The 23795-nt window shown below is 43.1% G+C and overlaps 1 protein-coding gene across 1 annotated transcript in view; it reads left to right on the top strand.

The window, feature by feature from the left end:
• The first annotated feature begins 3756 nt into the window (after positions 1–3756).
• Positions 3757–23795, top strand: part of LOC122941337 (gastrula zinc finger protein XlCGF57.1-like) — a 68151-nt gene continuing 48112 nt past the window's right edge. Inside the window, exons 1-3 of the mRNA XM_044298479.1 lie at positions 3757–3785; positions 10141–10255; positions 10376–10537. Of these exons, the coding sequence (XP_044154414.1) occupies positions 10178–10255; positions 10376–10537 (240 nt within the window). The 5' untranslated portion in view covers positions 3757–3785; positions 10141–10177. The remainder of the gene's footprint in view (positions 3786–10140; positions 10256–10375; positions 10538–23795) is intronic.

Raw genomic sequence — 23795 nt, 5'->3', positions numbered from 1 at the left:
ATTACTCATACAGCTTCCGGGGCCTGTGAGATCCAGGGGCCTGGATCTCACAGGCTCTTCACCGGAAGGCAGCACGATGCCTTCCTTAGACATCGCGCTGCCTTCCATGCCATCGGGTCCCCCCTACAGCCGCATGGGGACCCGATGGCACCCCCGCCCGCCGGATAAGGTAAAAGCCGCAAACCGCAGCTTAAGGGATTAAAGGGGTATTCCTTTCACAATGATCACTGTTAAATCTCTTAGGCCCTTTTCACACAGGCGAGTTTTCCGCGTGGGTGCAATGCGTGAGTTGAACGCATTGCACCCGCATTTAATCAGGACCCATTCATTTCTATGGGGCTGTTCACATGAGCGGTGATTTTCACACATCACTTGTGCGTTGCGTGAAAATCGCAGCAAGCTGTATGTGTGTTTTTCACGCACTGCAGGTCCCATAGAAGTGAATGGGGCTGCGTGAAAATCACAAGCATCCGCAAGAAAGTGCGGATGCGGTGCAATTTTCATGCACGGTTGCTAGGCCACGATCGGGATGAGGACCTGATCATTATTATTTCCCCTTATAACATGGTTATAAGGGAAAATAATAGCATTCTGAATACAGAATGCTAAGTAAAATAGGGCTGGAGGGGTTAATAAAAAATAATTTAACTCGCCTTAATCCACTTGTTCGCGAAGCCAGCATCTCTCTTGTCTTCATCTTTGAGGAATAGGACCTTAGATGACGTCACTACCCGCGCAAGTAGGTACGCAATTGCAGTCAGTTTTGACTGTGATTGCGTTCCGTTGTTCAGTTTTTATCGCGCGGGTGCAATGCTGTTTGCACGTGCGTGATAAAAAAACTGAATGTGGTACCCAGACCCGAACTTCTTCACAGAAGTTCAGGTTTGGGTTCAAGGTTGTGTATATGTAATTATTTTCCTTTATAACATGGTTATAAGGGAAAATAATAGCATTCTGAATACAGAATGCTAAGTAAAATAGGGCTGGAGGGGTTAAAAATAAATAAATAATAATTTAACTCTCCTTAATCCACTTGTTCGCGCAGCCGGCATCTCTTCTGTCTTCATCTGTGAGGAATAGGACCTTTGATGACGTCACTACGCTCATCACATGGTCCATCACATAATCCATTACCATGGTGATGGATCATGTGATGGACCATGTGATCAACGCCGTGACGCCATCAAAGGTCCTATTCCTCACAGATGAAGACAGAAGAGATGTCGGCTGCGCGAACAAGTGGATTAAGGTGAGTTTAAGGTGCGAACGTGCACACCGGCTCTGTACTATACAGGCCAGGAATAAGTCACCATGACGCATGCTCGGCGGCGTGCGTGTTTAGGACATTGCGCGGCCCGGCTGGGAGAAAAACTTCTGCGCAAGCGCGGCCCGCCGGTTGAAGACGTCAATCAAGCACCACCGAATCCAGGAAGTGAACGTTGCACTGGACGAAGGTAAGTATGAAAACTGAAGATGGGAATAACCCTTTAACCTCCCTTTTTTCTTTTTCATTTTTACCTTTTGGTCCCTTCAACTGTCTCCTCAAGCCCTTCATCCCCTTAGGGCTGTTTCACACGAGCGGATGCCGTGCGTGACATCTGCTGCGTGAATGACAGCCAAGACCCGCTGCGGACAGCAGAAGCACGGAGCATTAACATGACTGATAATGCTCCATGCCTCTCTGTGATCTCTTTACTACAAAATCACGGTGAGATAAAGTTGTCACTGTGATTTCGTAGTAAAGAGATCCCAGAGAGGCACGGAGCATTATCAATCATGTTAATGCTCCGTGCGTCTGCTGTCCGCAGCGGGTCTTGGCTGTCATTCACGCAGCGGATGTCACGCATGGCATCCGCTCATGTGAAACAGCCCTTACTGTTAGGGAGGATGGGGAGGTATCGCAGTAACTCGTAAAGTATAAGGGATTAGATGGGTCCGAGAGAGCAAGATATCTTTATTTTTTCAATTTTTTTATTATTATTATTTGTTTATATGTTTCCAATATTGGCTAGTTGAGACATGATCTGATGGTTTAAATCTTGAGGGTGGTATTTGGGAATATGTATAAGCATCACACAACCATATGCTTTTCAAAATCTTATGTACCACTGCCATCTGTTTTAACATGTCAAAATATGCTTTGTAAAAAAATAATAATATCCAAAATAAAGAATTTATAAAAAAAATTAAAAAAAAGAATTGCATTACCTGAGATGGGTTTTCTATATGTAGTTGTGATTATCCCCTGATTTGGTATACCCTGTAATTTTAGGTCTAAAAATGTAATTTCATATTCATCTACAGTATGGGTAAATGCAAGATTGTAGTTATTATTATTTAAATAGGATATAAAAGGGGGTATGGCAGACAGATCTCCTTGCCAAATAAATAGCAGGTCATTGATGTATCTGCCGTACCACCTAATATTATCCAAAAAAAAGAAGAAAAATGTTTTATTACAAAAACAGTAATTTCTAAAATAAAGTGTATGAGAATCAATGAGTATTCACTATAAGCTCTCAAATGAAATTCCAAAGCTTCCATTATTAACCAATGTGGTAATGATGGATACAGAGCTGTTACATCACAGCTAAGCCATCAGTCAGTTCTATGTTCCATATTGCGCAATACTTATTTTCTGTCCTTTTAAAAAGCCTGGTACTCTGCATACTAAGGGTTGTAGTAAATTGTCTAACCAGTCTCCCAGATTTTCACAAAGGGAACCCACACCTGAGACAATAAGTCTCGGTGGGGTAGGCGAGACCCCCTTGTGAACCTTCGAGAGCCCGCAGACAATAGGTGTAATAGGTTGTCTACTGTATCTGATGTGAGGCATCACCCTTTGTATGTTGGCAGTGTGAGAACAGTGGCCTGAATTCGCTTAACCTTTTAATAACACCAATAACTTATTCATATGAGTGAAATGTGTCTATTTGCCCACTTTGATGCCAGTTCTTGTGCCCAGAACCTGTTTAAGCCAGGCTGATCTCAACTGTATCTGATGCAGGGCATCACCCTCTGTATGATCGCAGTGTGAGATCATTTAGTTCAGTGTTCCTCAACTCCAAACCTCGGGACCCACCTACCTGTCATGATTTGAGAATATCCCACAGAATGAATACCTGACGGATTGACACTAAGTATATCACCTGGATTTAGTTATTAAAATCACGCTTTTTTGCCGATTTGTGTGCCTGTCATTTCTATTTTAATGCTGCGTTCAACTAATTTCCCTTCAGAACGCTCACTGCAACTTTTTATTTTATTACTGGTGGTAAGGTCTCCTCAAAATTGATTGAAATAAACTAAAATACAAATGATGCAAATAAAAGAAACTGACAAATACAAAACCAACTTCAGCCCCAAATAATCAACTGGCCAAGAGCTGTGTAGAGCAGGCAGTGCTGACATTTTCCAAAGGCTCATAAAGCGCACATCTGTATACCCCGCTCATGAGGTCATTGTCACATAATTAGTACAACTACATGAAACTCCTCTGGCTGCACATCTTGGAGACTGACTCCTCCCACACATGACTGATCACATGATCATGACATCATCACAGGTCCTTGACCTCTGAGTCCTTTAGCAGCAGCTTTTCCTGTAGCCTGACTCCTCCCACACATGTGACTGATCACATGATCATAACATCATCAAAGGTCCTTAAGTACCTTTCGCCTCAGCATTGCCTGTAGCCTGACTCCTCCCAGACATGTGACTGATCACATGACCATTACATCATGAAGGTCCTGTAGCTCCAGCTGTCTGGTGCTGGCTATCAATAGGTAAGTGTCACCTCATCTGTATTCATTGTTATGTCCTGGGAATATTGTGTATGTAGACTGCAGGGTTGTAGATAATGTTAGTATATTAAATATTATAATATTGGATATGTAATATAAGTGCGTGTTATATACAGTGTATACCTATAGTGTGTATATATATATAATACAGGGTTGTATATAAACATAGAAGATCATGTGGTCTGCATTTATATTATTCCCTTCTTATTTTTCCTAGGATATGTAGAATATGATGATATAATTTTTTTATATGTTTGTGGGTGTGTATTTATATAATTTATTAATTTTTATTATTATTTTTGTTTGTGGTGTGTACTAAAAACTCAGCAGTTCTGCAGTGTTGTGGTTTAATATCTTGGGTTTCAGTTATAATGTGCAATAATGACAGGTTAACATTATTCTGCAGGTCAATATGATTACGGCAATACCAAATTTTGATATTTTTTTATTCCATTTTTGATTGCTAAGTTTATTTAAAAAAAAAAAAAAACAGCAATTCTGGTATTGTTTTTTAGTTTCTTGTTTTTTAGTTCTTTTAGGCCATTTACCATGAAGCTAAATAACATGATAATTTTAAAGCTTGGTTCATTGTGGATGTGCGGTATGCCAGACCTTGCAGGGGAATTATGTGTGAGGTTACGGTGTGAGCAATAGGTGGGCCGAGGTAAATACAGTTCTGGTTACTCACAGTTTGTCGTCCCTGGGCAGGCTAGCATAAGTGAAAAGGAGAATGGCACAAGGATTCTCTGGGGCGCACTCTGATGTAAGGGACATTGGCCAGATGGTGGTTTGAGGTGCCCTTGGTGGTCTGTATTAATGTGCCAGTGGCAATGTCCCTTGTAATCGTGACCATTTACTAAAGTGTTAATAGAGGAATTGAGTCTGAGGCAAGCAGGATGAAACTCCAAATGGCACTTTACTGATGATTACCCTAGATTACAGTACACCCATAGGCAATAAACAGTCTCTTGATACAATCCGGCATTAACCACCTCAGCTTCCCTAGCTTAAACCCCCTTAATGACCAGACCACTTATTACAATTCTGCACTACACTACTTTCATGGTTTATTGCATACAACTTACCACCCAAATGAATTTTACCTCCTTTTCTTCTCACTAATAGAGCTTTCATTTGGTGGTATTTCATTGCTGCTGACATTTTTACTTTTTTGTTATTAATCGAAATTGACCGAAATTTTTGCAAAAAAAAATTAAATTTTTCACTTTCAGTTGTAAAATTTTTCAAATAAAACTACATTTCTATATAAAATTTTCTCTAAATTTATTGTTCTACATGTCTTTAAGAAAAAAAAATGCAATAAGTGTATATTTATTGGTTTGCGCAAAAGTTATAGCGTTTACAAACTATGGTACAAAAATGTGAATTTCCACATTTTGAAGCAGCTCTGGCTTTCTGAGCACCTGTCATGTTTCCTGAGGTTCTACAATGCCCAGACAGTAGAAACACCCCACAAATGACCCCATTTCGGAAAGTAGAAACCCTAAGGTATTCGCTGATGGGCATAGTGAGTTCATGGAAGTTTTTATTTTTTGTCACAAGTTAGCAGAAAATTATTTTATTTTTATTTTTTTCCTTACAAAGTCTCATATTCCACTAACTTGTGACAAAAAATAAAATTTTACATGAACTCACCATACCCCTCACGGAATACCTTGGGGTGTCTTCTTTCCAAAATGGGGTCACATGTGGGGTATTTATACTCCCCTTGCATTTTAGAGGCCCTAAAGCGTGAGAAGTAGTTTGGAATCCAAATGCTTAAAAATGCCCTGTAAAATCCTGAAAGTACTCATTGGAATTTGGGTGCCTTTGTGCATCTTGGCTGCAAAAAATTGTCACACATGTGTTATCGCCGTACTTAGGAGAAGTAGGGAAATGTGTTTTGGGGTGTATTTTCACATATACCCATGCTGGGTGAGAGAAATATCTCTGTAAAAGTCAACTTTTCCCAAAAAATGTATACAAAGTTGTCATTTTGCAGAGCTATTTCTCTTACCCAGCATGGGTATATGTAAAAAGACACCCCAAAACACATTGCCCAACTTCTCCTGAGTACGGAGATACCACATGTGTGACACTTTTTTGCAGCCTAGGTGCGCAAAGGGGCCCAAATTCCAATGAGTACCTTTTAGGAGGGCATTTTTAGACATTTGGATTCCAGACTTCTTCTCACACCTTAGGGCCCCTAAAATGCCAGGGCAGTATAAATACCCCACATGTGACCCCATTTTGGAAAGAAGACACACCAAGGTATTCAGTGAGGGGCATGGCGAGTTCATAGAAGATTATTTTTTTTTTTGGCACAAGTTAGCGGAAATTGATTTTTTTATATTTTTTTTCTCACAAAGTCTCCCTTTCCGCTAACTTCGGACAAAAAGTTCAATCTTTCATGGACTCAATATGCCCCTAAGCGAATACCTTGGGGTGTCTTCTTTCCAAACTGAGGTCATTTGTGGGGTGTTTGTACTGCCCTGGCATTTGAGGGTCAACGTAATCATTAGATGTATGGCCAGCATTAGGAGTTTCTGCTATTCTCCTTATATTGAGCATACGGGTAATGAGATATATTTTTTTTCGTTTAGCCTCTGGGCTGAAAGAAAAAATGAACGGCACAGATTTCTTCATTCGCATCGATCAATGTGGATGAAAAAATCTCTGCCAAAAAATTTGCAAAAAAAAAAAAGGAGGGGAAAGGCGTCTGCCAGGACATAGGAGCACCGCCCAAAATCCAAACCCACTCAGCTCATATGCCCTGGCAAACCCTATTTCTCCATTCACATTAATCGATGTGGATGAATAAATTATTGCCGGAATTTTTTATTTTTTTATAAAAAAATGTTTGCCAAAGCATATGAACACCGCCCCTCAGCTCATAAGCCTCGGCAAACGTATCTTTTATACTGCAGAGGAGAAATCTTGTCTTGCAGCGCCGCATACACTGACTTGTATAATCTGACAGCAGCGCAATGCTTCTGTCAGAATGCACATCAGTGCTGCAGCTGGTTGATCGGTTGGTCCACCTAGAAGGTAAAAAAACAAAACAAAAAAAAAACAGGACGCAACGCAATACATTTATTAACATTAACTTTATATAACATTTGAAACGGAACATTAACTTTTATAAACTTTATTGAACTTTTGGAACATTTACTTTTTTGCTTACCTGTGATTTTTTTTATTTTTTTACCTTTATAGGACAAACCTCTCCTTCCCCACGGGACAATGTGCAAAGCGCAAATCGCCCAGAGATGTGGCGAAGTACATTATGCACTTTGTCCCAGGTGAAAGGAGAGGTTTGCAGCAGCTGTGAGTGAAAGGGCCCTAAGACCCCTGTGTGCCTGTCCTGTGTCACGCAATCCCTATACTAATAGTGTACCTGTGTGTGGTACTTCCGGAAACACTCCCCTAAGCATAGGGCAGGGTGATCAGGGCAGTCAGGACAGAAATAGCGGGTGTCACGCCTTATTCCACTCCTGCTACAGACGCGACATTTTCTTCGGGATGGCGCTTGGTTTGAGGTACCAGCAACGACATTGGGGAAATGTCGCTCGTGTAGACGGCTCACTACACTGGTGGTTGGGGCCACGGAACCTCCTGAATACAGGAGGTTCTCGATGAGCTCTTCCTGAAATTTGAGGAAGGATCCTGTTCTCCCAGCCTTACTGTAGAGAACAAAACTATTATAGACAGCCAATTGAATTAGGTATACAGACACCTTCCTATACCAGCGTCTGGTCCTGCGGGAGAGTAAATAAGGAGCCAACATCTGGTCATTGAAGTCCACCCCTCCCATGAGCGAATTATAGTTGTGGATACAGAGGGGCTTTTCAATGACTCCAGTTGCTCGTTCAATTTAGATTGTCGTGTCTGCGTGAATGGAGGAGAGTATGTAAACGTCACGCTTGTCTCTCCATTTCACCACAAGCAGTTCTTCGTTACACAAGGCAGCCCTCTCCCCCCTTGCAAGACGGGTGGTAACGAGCCATTGGGGAAGCCCCGGTGACTAGGTCACGTGGTGCCACAGCAGCCAATCTGTTCTAGAAACAAATGCCTGAAGAGGGGCACACTTGTGTAGAAATTGTCCACATAAAGATGGTACCCCTTGCCAAATAAGGGTGACACCAAGTCCCAGTCTTCCCACTGCTCCCCAGGTAGTCAGGGCAACCGACTGGCTCCAGGGTCTGATCTTTACCCTCATAGACACGAAATTTGTGCGTATAGCCTGTGGCCCTTTCACAGAGCTTATACAATTTGACCCCATACCAGGTGCGTCACTGTACTCCGGCCCCACCGCTCACTCACTTCCTTAATGCCTAAACCTTTTATAATAATACGTTTAATTGAAGTTACGATCCCCAGCCCCATCTGTACTACTTACCAAATGTCCTGTAGCAGGTAGAGCAGGGCGGCCGGCCGTAACTCACTGATGTCACATGCCAGCGCTGCCTACGTTATTCATAAAGTAGGCGGCGCAGGCACGTGACCTCAGTGAGTTACGGCTGGCCGCCCGCCCTGCTCTGCATGCTACAGGACATTTAGTAAGTAGTACAGATTGGGCTGAGGATCGGAACTTCAATGAAAGTTATTATTATAAAAAGATTTAGGCATTAAGGAAGTGAGTGAGCAGTGGGGCCGGAGTACAGTGACAGTTTCTATCACACCGGACCGGCCCCTCCCACAGGTTTAGCTCCGGTATATTAGGGCATCTGTGGATGCCACTATTATGGGTTGGGGGATATGTGGATGGCACTGTTATGGGGTGGGGGATCTGTGGGTGACACATATATAGCACTGCCATCCACAGATCCACCCCCCACAACAGTGCCATCCACAGATCCCCCTCCCCCATAACAGTGTCATCCACAGATCACCCCCCCATAACAGTGTCATCCACAGATCACCCCCACATAACAGTGCCATCCACAGATCACTCCCCCATAACAGTGCCATCCACAGATCACTCCCCCATAACAGTGCCATCCACAGATGCCCCCCTCAGATCCCCCCATAACATCCCCCCCATAACAGTGCCACCCACAGATCCCCCCCATAACAGTGCCATCCACAGATCCCCCCCATAACAGTGCCATCCACACATCCCCCATAGTAGTGTCATGCACTGACCACCATTAGTTCTAAACCCACCAAAAGCACACCTTTTGGTTACATTTTATTTTTCTTATTTTCCTCCTCAAAAACATAGGTGCATCTTATAATTATTGATCAGAAAATACTGGGGTGAATGTTATCACATGTAATCATTATATATACAAATTGACAGCACTCCAGAGTTGAAGGTGAAGTAATTAATGATTTTATTCAGCCGGACATAATTTCAGGCAACATTTCGGGCTATATGCAGCCCTTCATCAGGCCTAATGTGGGGAGCATCAGCGTGCAAGCCGGCCTGATGAAGGGCTGCATATAGCCTGATATGTTGCCTGGAATTATGTCCGGCTGAATAAAATCATTAATTACTTCACCTTCAACTCTGGAGTGCAGTCAATTTGTATATATAAGGACGAAATAGTTCCCAAGGTGGAGTTGGGGACCAATCTAGACGAGCACCCTGTGAAAGCCAGTGATAGATGAGTGCTGTGATCATTTGAATCTCATCACATGTAATCATATTATTAAAGGGGCTGTCCAGGATTGTAAGAAAGCTGCCTTAGAGCAAGAAATGGTTAAAAAAAAATCATAACTGACCCCTCAAATCCCATGCCACTGTAGTGCTGCTGTTCCTCTGGTCCCCACCACTCCTGGAGAAATGTACATAAATCATGTGACTGCTGAGCTCATCAATGGTCTCAGCTATCATGTGCTGTACATGCAGTCTTCTCAGCTGAAGACAGTAATTGGCTTTAATGGTCATGTTAATGATGTGTGAGATGTCTGCAGGACTAATGGAGACCACCTCAGTGGTATTAGTGGGGAACTTAAAAAGTAAATCTTCGGTAACTTTCTTAAATCACAGACAACCACTTTACTTGACCAGCTCAGCATGGTGACTCCCACTTTATATTGTTCATATTTTAGCTCTGATATTTGTCTACTGTATAACAGACCTATTAGCTATTGTATAGTTATTTGTACACTCTATGGTAGGGCATTATATGGGATGCCATTTACAGTATGTGGAGTGTTATCAAAAAGTCACTTGCATCTTGCCATTATTCATGCATTATCTGATCTACCATAGACATGTTCCTGTGTGTTTCCCTTATAACTTCCAATCAGTTGCAAAGTATGCTTCCTATAATATGTTTCTCCAAGTGTCATCTTGGTTCCTCTTACTTTCCCTTTTGGTTCCTTTAAGGAAGCAGATAGAACTTTTACAGACTGACCTACTAAGGATGGAAAAGGACAGAAAACAGATGACTGAGACAATATTAAACCTCACCCTAGAGATCATCTACCTGCTGACTGGAGAGGTAAAAGGTTCTGGAAAAATGTCATATGCCATTTCTTGTATCTCTTAATAAAGCAAGGACAAGACTGGAGAGGTGAAGGGATGTATAAAGTGATATCAGTGTTTCTATCTCCATGCACAGGATTATGTAACACTGAAGAAGATAACTAAGGAGGGTGAAGGATGCAGTAGGAACTGGGATCCTATCATGGTGCCTCCGCCTCATTCACTGATACATGAGAGAAACAACTATCAGGAGATCCTGAACCTCACCAACAAGATCAGTGAGCTGCTGACTGGAGAGGTGAGCGTTGCGGGGAGGTGTCTGGATGATAACTGTAGCTGTGTGTGAAGGAAGATAAAGAAAGCCTGTCAGCATGTCCTTGCTGTCCTAACCCCAGGCAATATAATTAATACAAATATTGGGAGACGGGTCTTTAATGATATTTCATACAGCAGACACCCGTGGCTAATGTCTGCAAGCGGCGGTATTGCTGGTACCAGATATTTTACACTTCAGATGCCATGGTCAATCCTCACCACAGCATCGAAGCGCTGTAAATACTGGAAGCACGCATTTATGGTAGTGCTCCAGCTCCCCCGTGCGGCGATCAGAGGAGCTGGAGCTTGTGTGCGGCAGCCCCTGTCATAGTGAATGACAGGAGGCTGCTGCTCAGTATTTCTTTTGGAGCTCTGTCACGGACGTACAGAGACACACTGATGTTCTTGCGACAGGTGGCAGGAGATCTGTGAGACTGGCAACAAGTGGTTTGATCTGACATGTTTTCCTTTTGGATTATATGACGTCTGTGTTGTTTCTGGTGTTTGCCACACCTTTTTTCCCCAGGTGTGACTATTGTGGTCATTTTACCTTCTCTATTTATTGTTGTTTCTCCTACTATGCTTTGCGGTTTATAGCTTCTGTTGGACTTGTGGTTAGCTTGTGTTTGGGTCTCGGCTGAGTTCCTGGTTCTACCAAAGCTTCATTGAAGATAAGTGTTTCCTTTCCCTTTTATATTTTGTTCATATATATATATATATATATATATATATATATATAGTTAAGGCTGCGTGGAGCCTGTAATTGTGGGTGGAGCGACCTACCCTATTTAAACCCTCTGGTATAAGCAGGAGGGCGCCCGTTTCTTTGCCTCAGCAGCATCAGCGCCGGACGTCACTTCCGGTCGCATCTTCCGTCGTTTCGTCACCCCGGTTCGTGCAGCCAGCCGCGTCGCCTCCTGTATTACCGCTCTGCGGCCCAGCCGGACGCGCCTGCCACCGGCACCTCGTGTTCCCCGTTTCAAGCCGGCCTGAAGCTCCGTAGGGTCCAGGACTAGCAGCGCAGCAGCTGCCCGTTAACCCCCGCACTGCCCGCCACTGCGACTGCACATTGCGACGCCTCCCCCGCCTCCAGGTACCGGTCCCTCCGGGGCATGTGCCGCAATTTGGGGCGGCGCGCCTCACTGAGAGAGAGGGGGGCAGCCGGGGACGACTGGCACAGCTGCATATCGGGCCATGGTTCATTCAAGTCAGGGGGCGTTCCCACTTAGTCAATGTTAGCAGCGGCACCATGGCATCCATACCGGTTGTTGGCCTGCTGCCCGTTAACCCCCGCACTGCTGGAAAAAAAAAAAAAAAAGGGGAACCTTTGATTCAATACCGTGCTCATTTCTGGCTGTTGGCCTGCTGCCTGTTAACCCCCGCAATGCTGGTAAAAAAAAAAAAAAGGGGAATCGTGATTTACTGCCAGGCTGGGCGCCTGCCAACCACGCCATTACGTTGACCGATCTTCACCCCCTGGGTGAGTGAGGGCTGTCGTTCCTTGAGGTCGGGGGTCTGGTACCTGGGCCTCGCGTCCGGTGCGGCTGCCCTTAGGTCACCCAGGGGTCCCGTTTTTCCCTGAATTGCTCAGGGTAACGTCATTCGTGGTACCACCCAAGTATCACGTGTTTCCCGATCTGCACAGTTGTCATGTCGTCCCTGCAACCACCAGGTGTCATTTGTCCCCTGAATCGCTCAGGTGTAATGTCGTTCCTGATTCACTCAGGTATAATGTACTCCCTGACTCGCTCAGGTGCAAGTAATCCCTGTTTCGCTCAAATGAAATGAGGTCCCCAAACCGCTCTATTGCAATGTTTCCCTGTACCACCCAGGTGTCATGTCTTCCCTGAATCGCTCAGGCACAATGTCTTACCAAAGTACTCAGGTGTGAGGGTCTCCCCTGAAACGCTCAGGTGGAAATGACTTCCTGATTCTTACTGGTAGATGTCTTCCCTGAATCACTCAGTTGTAATGTCTCCCTGAATCGCTCAGGTGTAATGTCTCCCTGAATCGCTCAGGTGTAATGTCTCCCTGAATTGCTCAGGTGTAATGTCTCCCTGAATCGCTCAGGTGTAATGTCTCCCTGAATCGCTCAGGTGTAATGTCTCCCTGAATCGCTCAGGTGTAATGTCTCCCTGAATCGCTCAGGTGTAATGTCTTCTCTGGTTCGCTCTGGTGTAATGTCTTCTCTGGTTCGCTCTGGTGTAATGTCTTCTCTGGTTCGCTCAGGTGTAATGTCTTCTCTGGTTCGCTCAGGTGTAATGTCTTCTCTGGTTCGCTCTGGTGTAATGTCTTCTCTGGTTCGCTCAGGTGTAATGTCTTCTCTGGTTTACTCAGGTGGTATCTGCCCTGATTCGCTCTGGCGTTAATGTCTTCCCTGAATCGCTCAGATATCATGTTTTCCCTCAAGTCATTCAGGTGCGGTGTCTGCCCGGCTTCGTGTTGGTGTTGCGTGTTCACTGGGTCACTCAGGGGTCATGTGTCCCTTGTTCATTCGGGGGACATGTGTTCCCTGTTCGCTCGGGTATCATGGATCCCCTTGGTTGGCCGGGCGTCTTGTGTTTCCTGTGCGTTCAGGGGTCATGTGTTCCCTGTTCATTTGGGGGGCATGTGTTCCCCGTGTTGGTCAGGTGTCATGTGCAGTATAAACCCGGGTGTCATGTGTTCCCTGAGTCCCTCGGGCACGGTTCCGGTCCAGGTTCGTATGGGTCAGGGTCACGCACCCGTTCGCTGCATGAGGGACTAGCTGTTCGCATCCCTCGCTGGGTATCGGTCCGAACACAGCTTATTTCTTCACATAAACAGGGCCTCGGCCACCAGAGCTGCAAGCAAGCCACTATCGTTGCACCAAAGTTTCCTCCTTGTCCAGGTAAGATCCAGCCACGAGGCTGCTGTTACACCCTGTCACTGCGTTAAGTATTCGTCTTCACGAGCTCCCGTTCATAGGTCTTCATCTCACTGCAGAAGTTAGTAGCTTGGTTCTCTTCCCTGATTTGCTCAGGCGACATGTTTTTTCTCCAAATCGCATGTGTCATGTCTTCCCTGAATCGCTCAGGGTTATGTTTTCTCCAAATTGCAGGTGTCATTTACCCAAGAATCGCATGTGTCATGTCTTCCCTGAATCGCTCAGGGTTATGTTTTCTCCAATTCATAGGTGTCATGTTCCCAAATTGCATGTGTCATGTCTTCCCTAAGTGACTCAGGGGCCAGGTTCCCTGGATTGCTCTGGTGTTATGCCTTCCCTTACTCACTAAGGGGGAAATGTTCCCTGGATCGCTCGGGTCTTGTGTGTTCCCTGGATTTCTGTTTTCCGCAGGTTTGTTGCATGCGGCGCGAGTTCGGGCTCTTATTCTGGCTGTCCAGGGTTACCCAGCAGTTGGCCATGGCGCCCAGGCTGCATCCCGGTTCTCCATCGCCTCTTTCCAGTGCCACCAGATCGCACCTCTCTCCGGGTCTCGTACTAACGCAAGCTTATTTTCAGGTAAGCAGGGCCTCAGGCCACCGTAATTTCGATCCATCCTCAATTGTGTCGCAGGCCTCCTCCATGCCCGGTCACTCCACGGGGCCGGGTTTCAGGTAAGTTCCAGCCAAGTAGCGGCGTGACGCTTCTCTGCAGCTCAGAGCCTTCCTTCGTTCTTCACAAGCTGCCATTCCTAGGTCATCAGTATCGCCGGAGTCGGCAGCGCTGTCCGTTGATTCGGTTAGGTTGCGATCCTTTCTATACCATGTTCATTCCCGTTTCCTTCTGATTCTCAGGTTCATGTATTTCCCGGATTAGCTCAGAAATTCACATATTTACTCATTCACCCAGGTCTAATTCCCCAGAGTCGCGCGGGTTTACGTGTTTCCTGGATCGCTCGGGTTCATGCATTTCCCTGAAACACTCAGGTTCATGTATTTACCTGAATCACTCGGGTTTATGTTTCCAAAATCGCCCGGGTTCATGTTTCTGGATCGCTCAGGTTCATGTAGGTGCCCAAATCACTCAGGGTTCATGATTTCCCTGAATCGCTCAGGTTTTGTATTTTCCTGTCTCTTTCAGGTTGCCGGTATTTCCAGGTTGTGTGTATTTTCTTGATTCACTCAGGTTACGTATTCCCTGAATCGCTCAGGTCTTTCTTCCCACAGGTTGTTCGCATGTGCCTGAATCACTCAGCTCTTTTTCCACAGGTTGTTCGCATTTGCCTGAATCGCTCAGGTCTTTTTCCCGCAGGTTGTTCGCATTTGCCCGATTCGCTCAGGTCTTTTTCCCACAGGTTGTTCGCATTTGCCTGAATCGCTAAGGTCTTTTTCCCACAGGTTGTTCGCATTTGCCTGAATCGCTCAGGTCTTTTCCCACTGGTGGTACACATTTGCCTGAATCACTCTGGATCCGTTATATTTGCCTGAAACGCTCAGGGTTTTTCCAGAAATATCCAATGGTTCCTGTTTACCCAGTTCGGGTTCCGCATGTTTGAATCCCTGATTGCATAGGATCCGGGTGCATCACGGGGGTTTGGACATGGTCACCCATTATCTTGACAGTTGTTATTACATCAGGTATTGTACTCTGCTCCCACTCAAGCGGCATTCTCCTGTTCTTTGCTACATCATGGTTTGCTCAGTCTCACCTGGGCAGTCTGCACCCTGATTCCTGATCATCAAGGGACCTCAGGGCGTCCCCTTGGGCTGGGCTAGTTGCTCCAGCTTTTCACCAGGCTTGAGGCCCCCGTGGCGGCCGCCAAGCTGGCTAAGATCCAGGCCGCCGTTTCTTCCGCGACTTCTTCCAGGGTCCTGTCCAAGTGGGAGCTCCGGTCCCTGTTAGGGTTCCTCAACTGTGCATTTACTGTCACTTCCCGGCTCCTCAGTCTCCGAAAAAAAAAAAAAAAAAACACCCATCCTCGGGGGGAGGTGGACGAGGCCATCAGGCCTCAAAGCCACCCTCAGGGTTAGCGCGGCGGTCCAGGTTCGTAGGCAACCCGTGTCAGGCGAGCCTTTCCGCAGATTGTCCGTAGCCCTAGACGGTCTCCCTTTTGGGCACTCAGCAAGCATCATCACCAAAGCAGCCATGTACCTAGGGTCCTATGGGTTCTTAGACCTGGGGAGTTCACGTGCGGCACGGTCAACCGTGCAACCCTGCTCAGGCGACATCTCGCCTGGCATTCGGTCCACCTTATACTGTCCATCCCAGCCACCAAGTCCAATCAGGCTGGTCCTCCCACCGAGGTAGAGTTCTTCCCTATGGCCAACTGTTGGTGTCCCGTCAAGGCGCTCCAAGAGCTCCTGGCCTCACTCCAGTCTCCCGCGTTAGACGACCCGTTGCTCCCGATCAACGGTAGGCCCCCCTTCTTCGGCCCAGTTTGTCTCCGATATCCGCCCCCTGGCGGCTGGGTTGGGGTTCAACCCTAGCACGTCATCCGGGCACTCCCCCCACGTAGGGGCCGCTTCCGCAGCATCCAGTCATCAGGTATCGGCCACGTCATCCGCAAAGTGGGTCGTTAGCGGTCGTCCTGCTACGCTAGGTACATTCCCAATCCGCGAATTGAGATTGTCAGAGCCTTTCGTTCTTTGGGCTTCATGGGTTCCATGATGCTCCAATAACACATTGCACCCTACTCCGGGCCGGTTCTCTTTGCCCACTTATCTAGGCCTTACCTCGTCACTGGCACCGGGCACACTCCAGCCAGTTGGTTCAGGGCAGTACATAGGCATGCCTACTCTGTTCCTCGATTAGCTCCTACGACAAATAGTTAAGGCTGCGTGCAGCCTGTAATTGTGGGTGGAGCGACCTACCCTATTGAAACCCTCTGGTATAAGCAGGAGGGCGCCCGTTCTTTGCCCCTCCCTCCCATCCCCTTTTTCATTCACTCCTCCTAGGTGGCCCACTTATCTAGGCCTTACCTCGTCACTGGCACCGGGCACACTCCAGCCAGTTGGTTCAGGGCAGTACATAGGCATGCCTACTCTGTTCCTCGATTAGCTCCTACCACAAATATATATATATATATATATATATATATATATATACAGGGAGTGCAGAATTATTAGGCAAATGAGTTTTTTGACCACATCATCCTCTTTATGCATGTTGTCTTACTCCAAGCTGTATAGGCTCGAAAGCCTACTACCAATTAAGCATATTAGGTGATGTGCATCTCTGTAATGAGAAGGGGTGTGGTCTAATGACCTCAACACCCTATATCAGGTGTGCATAATTATTAGGCAACTTCCTTTCCTTTGGCAAAATGGGTCAAAAGAAAGACTTGACAGGCTCAGAAAAGTCAAAAATAGTGAGATATCTTGCAGAGGGATGCAGCATTTTTAAAATTGCAAAGCTTCTGAAGCGTGATCATCGAACAATCAAGCGTTTCATTCAAAATAGTCAACAGGGTCGCAAGAAGCGTGTGGAAAAACCAAGGCGCAAAATAACTGCCCATGAACTGAGAAAAGTCAAGCGTGCAGCTGCCAAGATGCCACTTGCCACCAGTTTGTCCATATTTCAGAGCTGCAACATCACTGGAGTGCCCAAAAGCACAAGGTGTGCAATACTCAGAGACATGGCCAAGGTAAGAAAGGCTGAAAGACGACCACCACTGAACAAGACACACAAGCTGAAACGTCAAGACTGGGCCAAGAAATATCTCAAGACTGATTTTTCTAAGGTTTTATGGACTGATGAAATGAGAGTGAGTCTTGATGGGCCAGATGGATGGGCCCGTGGCTGGATTGGTAAAGGGCAGAGAGCTCCAGTCCGACTCAGACGCCAGCAAGGTGGAGGTGGAGTACTGGTTTGGGCTGGTATCATCAAAGATGAGCTTGTGGGGCCTTTTCGGGTTGAGGATGGAGTCAAGCTCAACTCCCAGTCCTACTGCCAGTTTCTGGAAGACACCTTCTTCAAGCAGTGGTACAGGAAGAAGTCTGCATCCTTCAAGAAAAACATGATTTTCATGCAGGACAATGCTCCATCACACGCGTCCAAGTACTCCACAGCGTGGCTGGCAAGAAAGGGTATAAAAGAAGAAAAACTAATGACATGGCCTCCTTGTTCACCTGATCTGAACCCCATTGAGAACCTGTGGTCCATCATCAAATGTGAGATTTACAAGGAGGGAAAACAGTACACCTCTCTGAACAGTGTCTGGGAGGCTGTGGTTGCTGCTGCACGCAATGTTGATGGTGAACAGATCAAAACACTGACAGGATCCATGGATGGCAGGCTTTTGAGTGTCCTTGCAAAGAAAGGTGGCTATATTGGTCACTGATTTGTTTTTGTTTTGTTTTTGAATGTCAGAAATGTATATTTGTGAATGTTGAGATGTTATATTGGTTTCACTGGTAAAAATAAATAATTGAAATGGGTATATATTTGTTTTTTGTTAAGTTGCCTAATAATTATGCACAGTAATATTCACCTGCACACACAGATATCCCCCTAAAATAGCTAAAACTAAAAACAAACTAAAAACTACTTCCAAAAATATTCAGCTTTGATATTAATGAGTTTTTTGGGTTCATTGAGAACATGGTTGTTGTTCAATAATACAATCAATCCTCAAAAATACAACTTGCCTAATAATTCTGCACTCCCTGTATATATATATGTGTGTGTGTGTGTGTGTTGCCTTTCCCTGTTGTTTGTCATTAAGCCTGAGGGATATTCCTGTTCGTCCTTCCCTTTGGAGGAACAAGTAGACTCGGTCCTGATTAGTTCCAGGGTCCTATAGGATGATATAGGATTCTAGGTATCTGGTGTATGAACTTGCCTAAATTTGGGGCTTGTTCATACTGGTAGTCTGTCAGGACTGGAGTTAGGGTTTTCTCTAGGAGGTGTCCATCTTCCTTCCCTAGTTTAAAGGCCTTATTCTGGTATCCCCTTTACCTCCTATGCTCGGTGTGGTGTTTTCCTCCTACACACAAGCGTGACAAGCCCTTGCCTGTAATAGAGCTCCATAGGAAACTAGTAACTTTCTCAAAAACTTCAATGCTAATGCATTGGAGTATACGAGAGTAGCAGTCTAATGATTTCTTGTTATAAATAAATAAATAAAGCTTTTAAAAATGAAAAAAACATTAAAATTTAATCACCACTCTTTCCCCAAAATCCAAATAAAAGAATAAAACAAATAAAAAAGTATCACCATGTGCGAAAATGCCCATACTATAAAAATACTAAAATATCTTCCCCAAATGGTGAAATGGAAAAAAGAGCCAAAATGACTGATTCCCAGTTTTTGGTCGCTTCATTTCCTTAAATTATTTTTTAATAAAAACTGATCAAAAAGTCCCCCCACACAGCTCCATACACATAATTACAAAAAAGTTATAGGGGTCAAAATAGGGCAATGGAAAAAAAAAAGATTCCCCCCCCCCCAAAATTTTTTATTATTTTATCAGTATCTAAATGCAAGAACAACTATACATATAAAGTATTGCTAGATTCATACCGACCTATAGAATGAAAGTACCTGGTCAGTTTTATCACTCATCGAAGGTTGTAAATAAAAAACACGCAAAATTGTGGCGGATTTGATTATAATTTTTTTTCAATTTCACCCCATTTTAAAATTTTCTCCCACTTTCCACTACATCATATGCACTAACAAATGGTGGTGTTGGAAAGTACAGCTTGTCCCGCAAAAACAAATAGACCTCTGTGGTAGAAGGGGTTAAAGCAAAGAGGGCCCTTCATCAGGGAAATTTTATGTAAACATGTCTGATATGGGGCATCTTTGCTCCGAAAGCTTGCATCTTTAGTTTATTTATTTTTTAACTACCGTATATTACTTTTGTCTTTCTTTACATGAAAGTATTTGACAGTTTTCTGACTTCTAGAGTCTTTTCCTTGTGATTAAAGGGGTTGTCCAAGTAAAATTTTACCAAAGTGCCAAGCCTGTTAAAATAATAAAGATAAACAACAACAAAAAAAAACTTCCTTCCTGTAGCTGCTCCAATCTTCCTGGGCTGCTGCCAGTGATGTATTGTTTGGCTGCAATGACACTCTGTATACCATGGCTGACAATCACTCGCCTCAGTATTGTATTGCACAAGACCACCAAGGCCAGGGATTACCTGCAGTGGTGTACATCACCACTGCAGCTTAGGAAAATGACAGAGCGGCACTGGATCGGAGGCGGGGTCTGAAAGGGATAGTTTTTTTTTATTATTTAACCAGGCTCTGCCACCCAATTTATGGACATACTCTGCTGCCTATGCCTTTAATGTAATGTCTTCAAGTAAAGGAGTTCAATTTACTTTTCAAGCATTATATTTTGCACTTTAACTTCTTGAGATCATACTACCTTTGCAATTGGTCAGAGAAGAAAAAGGAACACAAATTACATACCACTGAGAACAACAGTGTCCACAGACCATTCAATGTGGGCTAAAATGGCTACTTTTCTTTTTTTTTGTCATAGCACAAATAAATAGAAAAGTGATGTTGGACGGGCCTTGGAATACTTACGCCAAACCAATTTCTGACTTGGGAATGGGACAAAAGCGGCTTAAAATGTACAATTATTGACAAAAAATATAGCACCAAGGAAGAGTTATTGGAATAGAATGACACTTTCTATGTGTGAATGTAATAATGATATATGTAGGTGATTACAATATTAGAGCGAAAGGATACGTTTTTTGGGGAAAACTGTACAATTGAAAAGAGGCTCTAGTACCCTGTTGGGCCGCCTCCAGCCTGAATACAAGATGAGATATGGTTGGGCATGGAGACATTCAGGTTCCATATGGTATCCTGTGGCACATTCACCCATAGATGTTGCAGAGCTGGCCCTGTAGATCGTGCACACTCGTAGGTTGCTGAAGCTGGCATCCCAGCTCGTCCCATAAATGCTCGCTTGGCAATAAATCTGGCAACCGGGCAGGCCAAGGAAGTGTAGCAATCTGGGGGAGTCATTCCTGGGAAACCTTGCTGTGTGTGGGAGAGCATTATCCTAAAAAATGACAGTTGAAAGCCCTGCCATGAGAGGCAACACATGTGGCCGCAGGACATCCTGCACATATGACTGAGCTGTTAGTGTCCCTCGTATCAAAGGGGTTGACCAACGCTTGTATGTGATCACCGGCAGTTGGGGCAGTTTGTCACTCCACAGCAAAGGCAAAATTAAAGCTCTCAACATGAGGCCTCCATACTCGAACACGAATGTTGTGGGATCCCTAACAGCAGGGGCAGATTGGCCATACACCAAACAGGGAAATTTCCCAGTAGGCTAATGCCCAGGGGGCCGCCCAAGCTCTCCTCTCTGCTGCTGGCAGGATACAAAATGAGCTGTCACCTGTAATTAACCCCTTAACGGCCTGAGGTTTTTTTCTTTTTGTTTTGTTTGTGCTCCCCGCCTTCCCAGAGCCATTCATTTTTTATTTGTCTGTTCACATAGCCATATGAGGGCTTTTTTTTTGCTGGACAAGTTGTACTTTCCAACGCTACCAGTAGTAAGAGGGTATATGTTTCGTCAAACTAAAAGTGACAGGTACCACGCCCCCTTTTATACAGCTAAACCCGCCCCTTTTATATTGATTGATATTGTTTGATATAAAATTTATATCGCTTGATAGTGTTTGATATAAAGAGTATAGTTTGATATAAAGTTTATATCGCTTGATATTGCTTGATATTAAGTTCATATCGCTTGATATTGTTTGATATAAAGAGTATTCGTCCATTAATTCTGCAAGCTTCTTACTACAGAGGGCAACATCCTCCCAGACATTCTTCTCAGATTAATGTTAGTGTTAAAACAGGATGTTGCGCTTTTTGAGAGACTCATGACAGCTTACTACAGATGGTGAAATCTAATGTCCGGCAGTTACAAAAAAATAAATAAAAATAAAAATAAATATATATATATATAAATAAATAAGAGAGACATAAACTAATGAATGTGCTAATAGTTGCAACGTGTTTTACAACAGGACCCGCATATATAAAACAGGACACAGTCTGTGTATGGTTAGCACAGAGATACGTATACGTACATGCATAGGGCTATCCAACTATCTTTCAATATCCAGCTATGTGTTATCTATCAATGTATCTATACATCCATATACCCCATCTATCTAAAGTCTATCAATTTATCTACCTATCTATCCTTATATCTAACAATTATCTATCTAACTTTCTATCTACCTAGCTATAGTCTATCTTTCTATCTATTTCTATCTATCCATTTTATCTATCAATCCCTATCTATAGTCTATCTATCATCTATCTGTTTTCTATCTATCTACTTATCTATAGTCTATTTTTCCATCTATCTATCTATTATCTATCCTTCTATCTATCTATCAATTATCTATATTTCTGTCTATCAATTATCTATATTTCTATCTACCTATCTATAGTCTATCTTTACATCTATCTGCTATCTATCTTTCCATGTATCTATCTACATAGCTATGTATCTATACATCCATATACCCCATCTATCTAAAGTCTATCTATCAATTTATCTACCTATCTATCCTTATATCTAACAATTATCTATCTAACTTTCTATCTACCTAGCTATAGTCTATCTTTCTAGCTATTTCTATCTATCCATTTTATCTATCAATGCCTATCTATAGTCTATCTATCCATCTATCTGTTTTATATCTATCTACTTATCTATAGTCTATCTATCCATCTATCTGTTTTATATCTATCTACTTATCTATAGTCTATTTTTCCATCTATCTATCTATTATCTATCCTTCTATCTATCTATCTATCAACTATCTATATTTCTATCTACCTAGCTATAGTCTATCTTTCTAGCTATTTCCATCTATCCATTTTATCTATCAATCCCTATCTATAGTCTATCTATCATCTATCTGTTTTCTATCTAGCTACTTATCTATAGTCTATTTTTCCATCTATCTATCTATTATCTATCCTTCTATCTATCTATCAATTATCTATATTTCTATCTACCTATCTATAGTCTATCTTTACATCTATCTGTTATCTATCTATCTTTCCATTTATCTATCTATCTATGGATCGATACAGCCATATACCCCATCTATCTAAAGTCTATCTATCAATTTATCTACCTATCTATCCTTCTATCTAACAATTATCTATCTATCTTTATATCTACCTAGCTATAGTCTATCTTTCTAGCTATTTCTATCTATCCATTTTATCTATCAATCCATTTTTATCCAGACAACTGTCTATCTATCTATCTATCTATCCAGCTATCTGTTATCTATCAATTTATCTATACCAGGCATGTCCAAACTGCGGCCCTCCAGCTGTTGCAAAACTACAACTCCCAGCATGCCTGGATAGCTTACAGCTATTATGGCATGCTGGGAGTTGTAGTTTTGCAACAGCTGGAGGGCCACAGTTTGGACATGCCTGATCTATACAACTATCTATTATCTATGTATATATACATCCATATACCCATCTATCTAAATTCTATCTATCTATCTATCTTTCTAGCTACCTATCTATAGTCTATCTATCCATCTGTTTTCTATCTATCTACTTATCTATAGTCTATTTTTCCATCTATCTATCTATTATCTATCCTTCTATCTATCAATTATCTATATTTCTATGTACCAATTATCTATATTTCTATATACCTATCTATAATCTATCTTTACATTTATGTTATCTATCTTTCCATTTATCTATCTATATATCTATGTATCTATACAGCCATATACTTCATCTATCTAAAGTCTATCTATCAATTTATCTACCTATCTATCCTTCTATCTAACAATTATCTATCTATCTTTCTATCTACCTAGCTATAGTGTATCTTTCTAGCTATTTCTATCTTTCTAGCTATTTCCATTTTTATCCAGACAACTGTCTATCTATCTATCTATCTATCTATCTATCTATCTATCTGTTATCTATCCATGTATCTATTCAACTATCTTATCTATTATCTATCTTTCTATCTATCTATCCATCTAGCTAGCTATCTAACAAATGTATCTTTCTAGCTATCTAACTGGCTGTCTTTCGATCTGTTTTCCCTATCATTCTATCCATTTTTCTAAAAATGTATCCATTTATCTATCTAGCTATCTATCTATTTCTAACCATCTAGCTACTATAACATTGCTAGCTATCAAACATTTATTTACATTTCTATCAAACATCTATTTATCTTTCTACCTATCTAACTGTCGGTCTTTCTATCTATTATCTATCTTTCTATCTATTATCTATCTATCTTTCTATCTATTATCTATATGTCTTTCTATCTATTTAGCTATCTATTTATCTAGCT

This window comes from Bufo gargarizans, chromosome 6, assembly GCF_014858855.1.
Source record: "Bufo gargarizans isolate SCDJY-AF-19 chromosome 6, ASM1485885v1, whole genome shotgun sequence".
In the NCBI taxonomy this organism is placed as follows: Eukaryota; Metazoa; Chordata; class Amphibia; order Anura; family Bufonidae; genus Bufo; species Bufo gargarizans.
Note: the sequence above shows the minus strand (reverse complement) of the source record. Positions and strands in the feature narration are given on the sequence as shown.